We start from the raw sequence: 8,981 nt of genomic DNA on the forward strand, positions 1-8,981 counted from the left end.
AGTGTCTGGGAGGCTGTGGTTGCTGCTGCACGCAATGTTGATGGTGAACAGATCAAAACACTGACAGAATCCATGGATGGCAGGCTTTTGAGTGTCCTTGCAAAGAAAGGTGGCTATATTGGTCGCTGATTTGTTTTTGTTTTGTTTTTGAATGTCAGAAATGTATATTTGTGAATGTGGAGATGTTATATTGGTTTCACTGGTAAAAATAAATAATTGAAATGGGTATATATTTGTTTTTTGTTAAGTTGCCTAATAATTATGCACAGTAATAGTCACCTGCACACACAGATATCCCCCTAAAATGGCTAAAACTAAAAACAAACTACTTCCAAAAACATTCAGCTTTGATATTAATGAGTTGTTTGGGTTCATTGAGAACATGGTTGTTGTTCAATAATAAAATTATTCCTCAAAAATACAACTTGCCTAATAATTCTGCACTCCCTGTAATAGAGCTCTGACTTTGTGTCAGTCTCAGGATCTGAACTGTCACATCTTTTCAGATCTTTTAGACCTATTTTATAACTACAAGACTTTTATTCTCTGTAGCTGTTTTATAAGGTTTAGGCAAGAAATTCTGACTTTAATTTTCATGGTTTGATTAGGTTTGAACAACACAACTATTTGGCACCTAAAGTACACAATGGCTGCACAGTGGAACTGCAGTTAACATTGGTAAAATTACTGCAAGTTGGTTTCTTGTTCAGACCACACATGGCCTCTGTGTGGAGGTTGTACGTAATAGGTTTCCTTTAGCCATCCTAGTTTCCTCCCACAGTCCATAGACATGCATGTTAGATGACCGGTGATTCTAAATTGCTCATGGAATTGTAAAATGTTTCAAATGTACATGTACAGAATAAAAGCAAAACAGCAATAGATTTGTATTAAAAGTTAGAGCTGGTTAGTTAAAATGTTACTTCCATTTAGTTTTACTGGATCTCAGTGCAGCATTTGATACAGTTGACCACAACATATTACTCAAACGACTGGAGAACTGGACAAGTCTTTCAGGAACTGTACTAAACTGGTTCAAAACATACTTAGAAAACAGGAAATACTTTGTATCAATAGGTAACTTCACATCTGAGCAGACAAGTATCACATGTGGAGTTCCCCAAGGTTCCATCTTGGGACCCCTTCTGTTTAACAGAGAAATTTGGGTGTAGTGATGGATGCAGACCTAAACTTAGAAAAACACATTAAGACAATTACAAAGTCAGCTTACTATCACCTCAAGAATATTTCAAGGATAAAAGATCTGATGTCTCAACAGGACCTGGAAAAACTAGTCCATGCATTCATCTTTAGTAGGCTTGATTACTGTAACAGCATCTTTACAGGTCTACCTAAAAAAAAAAAAATCAGTCAGACAACTACAGCTCATTCAGAACTCTGCTGCTCGAGTCCTCACTAAGACCAAAAAAGTGGACCACATCAGTCCAGCTCTGAGGTCTTTACACTGGCTGCCTGTCCGTCAGAGGATAGACTTTAAAGTTCTGATGCTGGTCTATAAAGCTCTGAATGGTTTAGGACCAAAATACATCAGTGACCTCCTGACACAGTATGAACCTTCCAGATCCCTCAGGTCATCTGGATCCGGTCTTTTATCAGTTCCCAGAGTCAGAACCAGACACGGAGAAGCTGCATTCAGCTTTTATGCTCCTTATACCTGGAACAAACTCCCGGAAAGCCTCAGATCAGCTGAAACACTCAGTTTATTCAAATCCAGGTTGAAGACTCACCTGTTCTCAGCTGCATTTGAATAAAGCAACAAATCCACACTTTTAAGCTTAAATTTCAAAACTTACATTTACCCACTGATTTTATCTACTGTTCTGATTTTATCTGTTTTGATTTTATATACTGTTTTGTTTGTTTGTTAATTAGTTTGTTTGTTTGCTTGTTTTAATCAATTTTAAATCATGCTTTTTATTTGCTTTTGTTTCTAATGTCTCTGTAAAGCACTTTGAATCACCTTGTTGTTGAATTGTGCTATACAAATAAACTTGCCTTGCCTTGCCTTGCCATTCAATCTGCAAAAAGCTTTTTCATCCACTGTTACTATGGTGACAACTCCCACCCCCGGTGGTGATATCAGACTTTGTCTCAAATTTTTCAGGGCTTGGTTGGATCATTTTTATTTAGCAATGTGACTCCTATTCTTTTATTGTTTTAAGAAAAGTTATTTTCTTCAAGAACTTTTGGAAAGAGATTTTTCTGGTTATATTGCAAGACTGACACTGAAGGTGACAAACACCTTGTTCATCAGCAAATATAGCAAAAACAGTAAATAGGTTCATGGTAAAATATATCACCCCCTCCCCTTTTGTCATCTGTTTGCCCATCTAGATTGAATAGATGCCCTTTCCATCTATACATAGCAAAGTAATATATTATTTATTTACAGCAGAACTATATCTATTGGTGACCCAGCCCTCTGCATCTGACAAGTTTTACCTTGAGAAGATTAAGTTAGAAGAATAATCATTCAGAGAAACTAGTGGAACAGAGAAAGGGGAAGTGACAGAGAGAAGCATAGCATGTAGGGGAGGTGGGGGGTGGGTACTGCGGCGTTAGATCACACTGTCGAGATGCAATGACACAGCTCACTGATGCTGCTGTAGTTTTACATAGGAATTGCTCTCTGGTGCAAGAAAACTGCAAGTGTAGCAAAAACTCATACATCACAGGTACAAAATGTACAGCGTCACAAGGACAGGACAATACTAAAGCCTTTTGGTATAATATGATTTACAACTATCTGTTATGTTCTCTCTTCTCTTTTTCTGTCTCGACTATGCGTATGCAATCTGCCCTACAACTGCAGCCACAGAAAACAGTCAGAGATATTCAGCATTCCTTTGATTCTTACCTTTCTTTAGTTGGGCCATTGATTCTGCTGCATTACTGAGATTCAGCGGTTAGTCAGGGTGATGCTGCTCTGGCTAGAGCTAGGCTACATCCTCTCTCCCTCTCCTTCTCTGCTGCACTCTCTGGTGCATGTTCCTTTATCTGCACTGCTCTTGTCGTCTATTCCAAGTTCCTGTCTGTCTGGCTAGAGGAAGTAGCACAGTAATGTCACTGATTAACAGCTCATGAGTAGGGAATTTTATACATATTACATTACTTGTGTGCTAATTGCTTATTTATTTATTCCCTTTTTTAAAACATATTTAACAAATGGAGAAGAAAAGAGGAAGCAAGAAGTCTAAAATCTATCTACAACAGATTAACAGTATTTGAAAGTTATATCCCTAAAAACAGAAAGAAAACCCAGCAAAGACCTGACACAGCACCTGAGAGATGCATCTGGACAGTCAGATGGGAGCGTGGTTGTCAAGAAATTATTTTTAAGGAAAGACATAGGGTGAAAAGGTTAAGGTAAACACAACAACAACAAAAAACTTTATCAAAATGTTTGATGCCGTGATGAATCCAAATGTGAAAATTTTGGTTCAGATTGTTGGCAATATATATGGATTATGAATGGAGGAGGTTGTCAGCAAGGAACAACAGTCACTGTCTACAGCCAAAACGTTTTGGATGCTTGGTTTGGGTCCTGCATTTCTGCCTATGCTTATATAAAAGAGGGATGGCCTGGCTCCACTTCCTCCCTCTGTACTAATGTGAAGAAAACTGCCATCTTGCATTTTTACTGCCACAGTATGTGTAGTAGTGATTTGGGGTGGAGTTGCTGCAACAAACCCCGCCCACATATCTGACCACAAACACACCGCTTGCACTTCTTATGCAGAGATGGGCAGTAACGCGTAAGCCGATTACTTTTTTCAAGTAACGAGTAAAGTAAGGGATTACTATTGCAAAAACGGTAATTAGATTACTGTTACATTGCCGTAGGAACACTGCATTACTGCGTTACTAAAACCGTGATTTTTTTTGCGAAAATGTCTCATGACAGTGACGTAAGCGAGTGCGACGTTCGTGACAACAGCTGTATGCAGATCAACAATGGCTCATATATGGAGTGCGGGAGAGAGTGTGAACGTGCAGCGTTTAAAGCGTGGAAGTACTGACCTTACTTGTTGATTCCATAAAAAATGACAAAAACATTAGCGTCCGTTGTGCGTGGGAAGAAAACTTCTTTTTACAGCGAAAAAAAAAAACCCTAAACTTCCAAGCAAGCACCAAGTGCGCTACGACGTAATGGGAAATTCAGAGAAACTCGCGGATCCTTCCACTGACCGCTGCAGCACACCTGCACCAGCAGTGGCGGTCCTAGCCTGTTTGGCGCCCCGGGCGAACACTCCCTCTGGTGCCGCCCCTCCCACACACACACACACATACATAAAACATATTAAGGATTGTACATGAACATAAAACTGTTGTCGGAACCATACTGAATTTCACCAGAGAAACACACACGCATAAGTGAGAGAGAGAGTATGCATAGTATGCAAACGGCTACCAAACAGCCATCATAATTCGTCATACAATGAGAACAGGACAAATCAACAATTGACAATGACTAACTAATATTAAAATCTGTAACCCAATGTATTTTTTGGAGTTTAGTCTGTTACTATTTTTACCCTTTTTTTTGGAGCAACTGTAACCCACATAACTTCCTTAGGGAGTAATAAAGTATTCTGATTCTGATTGTTTCAGGATGACCTGCCATTATCCAATGACACATCTGCTTACCTGCATCTTTTGCTCGTTTCTCCTCCTCTTCTTTTCTCTTTTTTCTAAATTGAGCACCTAATGGCTTTGAACTTTTCTTGTCCATCTTACATTGGTTTTAATTTTGCACTCCAGTATGAACACAAATCCACAAACTCGAGGATCGCCAAAACATAACCTAATAGACCTACACCTTAGTTCACAGATTCACTTTGTCTAAGGTGTATTTCTGGGATTTCACACAACCCAGGATTCAGATCATGAATACATAATGGAATTGGATTTACAATATTATGAATGAAATGTGTTCTATTTGGAAGCAGCCGCCCCCCCTCCCCTTTCGACGGGTTGTGTGTGAGACTTTAAATCATCAAACTGTAAAATATACATTTTAAATTGTTATTGATCCCTTTAGCCCGAGTCCTAAAGTTTATATTTATTTTCTTACTCTTCTTATATATATTGTTTGTTTACTTGCACTGCTGTAACTGGAACCTCGTCTCGTCTCTTCTCTATGTACTGGACTGTAGCGGAGATGACAAAGTTTACTTTGACTTCAGCAGCGAGCAGGCGCACCGAGGGCTCTCGCGCTCACTTTTGACGTTTCCAAAAAACATCAGTGCACATTATAAGTCTGTATCATGATGTCTGGTGTTTTCGTGTTTGTTGTTTTGTTTTTATTTTGTTTTATTTTGCAAGTTGGTTATTAGATGCTGCCCCGCCCTCTCCTCCCTGTGCCGCAAGCAGCAGGCGCACCTGGCAAACGGAGGGCGCCCTTACTCCCAGCAAATGGGCGATAGAAAACCGATCGGTGCCTATGCCATTCCCGATATGCGCCGGCTGATGTCGGGCAGCATGAGTATGAGCAAATTTTTTTTGCCCATGCCCGTGATGCCGCCCCCCACCACGATGCCGCCCCGGGCAACCGCCCGTGTCGCCCGTATCAAAAAACGCTACTGTGCACCAGGGAAAACCTCCGCCTACCCCACTCCTGCTTTACAGGTGAAAATAGAGCAAAAGGACCGCTAGTCTTTGACTTTATTTATTTTCTGCTGTGTTTTACTTGCATCTATTTGAAAGAGTGAGTGTAAACACAAAAAAATATATATTTTATGCGCTGGAATGTGCAGAAAATAGGTTTAAATATTAAACAAATTTCTTCCACTCAGAGAATGTTGCATATAATTAAATTTTTGCTTGATGCATAAAGTTAAAAGATTAAAACTAATAAAACAAGTTTTAAAAACAGACTTTTCCATCTGATTACATTTTGTATGATGGATTATGTAGAAAAAGTAGAATTGGGCTGAAAGATCTATCGCTTTATCACCTATTCAGGTTGTAAATCGTGTTTTTTAAAAGTAACTAAGTAACTAAGTAATTAATTACTTTTGAAAATAAGTAATCAGTAAAGTAACGGGATTACTTTTTGGGGGAAGTAATCAGTAATTAGTTACTGATTACTTTTTTCAAGTAACTTGACCAACACTGTTCTTATGTTGTCAAGCTGCTTGAGTTTTAACACCCAGTACTGTCACCAGGGAAAGGCTACTCCATGTGTATTTAAGCCCTCAGTTTTCCTTCATTCTTTGTCATGTTGTCCGATTACGTTATCCATATCCATGCTCCTTTGCCAGTGAGTCTTTTCCTGATATCTTTAGTTATTTCGTTTTTTCCAGCAATACAGCTGCATTTTGAGTCTAATGTCTGTGTGCCAAGTATTGTATTTTGGTCCTACACTGCCCACCACACAGCCTGCCCCATGACTAGAGAGAGACCAGGAAACTCACGGTGAGCATGGATTAGAGAGGAAGTGTCAGAAGCTGAAGATGGCATGGAATATAATCCATGCAACCGAGACCAAGAAAAAACTGATGAGGACAAATTCAGTGAGGAAGAGGATCGCCATGACGACTGTTGTCATCTGTTGTCATGTCAACAGTCAAAGAATGGGAACTTATCCCCACCTGAGAATCAACTTGGGCTTTCAGCTGAAACCCTAATTTGAAAATAATGGTAAACTATAGTGGTAAACATGGAGGTAAGACAGAAAGACATCAAAGCATACATGAGGGGTTTTTTTTATTTTCAGTGGAGATCCGAGAATGAATCTACCAACAGTTTATGGATGTAGAGTTCAGTCGGACAATTTTTTGGGCCACCATGTTACTCTATAAATTTTACATGTTGACAGGTTTGTGGAGCGCCAGCCACTCATCTATATCCCATCTTTCAGGCACCCATAGATGGTGTTCCTGAAAAGAGGTCATTTTAGTATAATGTTGGAATCATTTGGTCCATACACAGCTAAAATATTCCTGGTCACTTTGACAGCTGTGATAAACAGTATACTATGTTTGATCTGGTTATTATAGTCAAAATAGAAATGATGTGTTTTGACTCAAATATAAGGCATATAAAGTCATATTAATGAGACATACATACATCATAAATAACAGAAGTTCAAAAACTTTAGTTGATAAAACAATCTAACATGACAAGAAAGGAAATATATCTATTATTATAGCTTTTATGATGAGTCGTAATGAAACAGTCATTTTTTAACTGTGAACACAAAATAGTTTAACATAAAACGAACACAAGGGTTAATTAAAGTAGTACTGCACATAATTAGAAAGATTCAGTTGTCCCTTATTCTCCCAGCAGGGCATCCAACAGCCATCAGAGGGTAGGTGTTGTGATGGAAAGTTTCTAGTTCATTCTTATATGTATTAGTAGGTGCTTGGAACTTTTTGTATTTCTTAGGTGAGTCTGTGTGTCAATATGACCTGGTGTAACTATGCTTAACTACGTTTCACTATGTTATCTGCTTACTGTTAGGGCATAGAAGGATGAAATTCCCAGGGAAACCATATTCCAGGTGCTTCCTGGAATATGGATAGCAGGAGTTGCTCCCTGCCCAGCGAGGGTTGAGACAAGAAGCTGTTGTAACTGTAGTGATGCACCAGGAGTTGTGTGTGAAGGTATAAAAGAGGCGGCGCGACGTCTCAAGGGCAGAGCTATCCTGACTGCATAACTGTGATGTTTGCAGTCTGTTTTCTCTCTTGCATCCTGTAATTAAAAAGCTTTGGCCACAGCTGACCGCGTTGCAGACTTTACTAACAGGAAATTCCAAGACAGTGTTCATTTCCCAGATCTTGTTCTTCAGATTTACCTGACTGTTTAGGACTATCCTCAATGTTTGCAATGTTGCCTTCTGCTAGTGCAGTCCCCTCAGTTGTGACTACCTTTCCTCTCTTTGTTACCATCCAAATACACTTCTCCAATCTGAATGACATTCCAGTGTCATTGTTGTAGATCCTAGTCGTGTCAGTCAATATATATCTCATTCACTCGTGGCATAATGCTTGATGTCATCCGTTCTGCAGTTGGTAACCACAGCCAGTTTTGTTAATGCTTCTAATCTGGGCTCAATCAGGTGATTATTTATGCTGCAGTAGATCAAGGCTGCTGGGGGATTCCCAGGGAATGGACTACTTCTTCTTCACTCACCTTTTTTTTTTTTTTTTCACACTGTGTGTATACACTACTGTTCATTTAATCAGTTATTTTTAATCTCTGGCTGTTTTCCACAGTGGTTTTTTGTCCCATCTCCCCTGCCCTCATTCCTAGCTGATCGCAGCAGATGACTGGCCTCCACTGAGCCTGGTTTTGCCAGTTTTCCTTCTAAGGCTACGTTCACACTGCAGGTCTTAATGCTCAATTCCGATTTTTTGATCAAATCCGATTTTTTTGTCTCCTCGTTCACACTACAAATAAAATGCGACAGCAAACGCGCTCTAGTGTGAACGCTCAAAGCAGCCCGCATGCGCAAAAGAAGACGTCACACACAACGCGCTCTGTTTAGACCCAGACCAAACAGTATTGTTTGACTGATGGCCCTTAATATAAAGACTTCGGACTTTACGTTTCCCAATTTTTGCTTTAAGTTATTTTGTTATTTACATAATAATGTAGATAACCTAATAATTATCCTTATTGCTGTTTTAGAGAAGCGGTGCTTCAAAGGATAGCTGCAGATTTCTGTCAGAATCTGCAGATTATACAGTACAAATAAAATGTTCACGTTGTCTTCCCAACAGTTTCACTGACATCTACACTGGATGGCCAGGAAGCGTTCACGATGTCTTCTCCGGAGCTGATAATTGGCGTCTGTCTTGTGTCAGTGACGTAAAAGACGGATTTAATGCGACCTGACCGTTCAAACAGCAGTCTCTTTCTAAAACATCGGATATGTATCGGATTCAGTACCACATACGAAAGTGACCCAGATCGGATTTGAAAATATCGGATTTGTGCCATTCACACTGTCA

General features: G+C 39.5%; 1 protein-coding gene across 1 annotated transcript in view; it reads right to left on the minus strand.

Annotated features, from left to right (window-relative positions):
• Positions 1-2,991, minus strand: part of LOC146667451 (glycine receptor subunit beta-like) — a 76,695-nt gene extending 73,704 nt beyond the window's left edge. The window contains exon 1 of the mRNA XM_085409156.1: positions 2,879-2,991. Within this exon, the coding sequence (XP_085265282.1) occupies positions 2,879-2,897 (19 nt within the window). The 5' untranslated portion in view covers positions 2,898-2,991. The remainder of the gene's footprint in view (positions 1-2,878) is intronic.
• Between the last annotated feature and the right edge of the window lie 5,990 nt (positions 2,992-8,981).

Source organism: Rhamphochromis longiceps, linkage group LG6 (genome assembly GCF_057381845.1).
Source record: "Rhamphochromis longiceps isolate RC_006_pf linkage group LG6, R_longiceps_female_GT1.1, whole genome shotgun sequence".
Lineage (NCBI taxonomy): Eukaryota > Metazoa > Chordata > Actinopteri > Cichliformes > Cichlidae > Rhamphochromis > Rhamphochromis longiceps.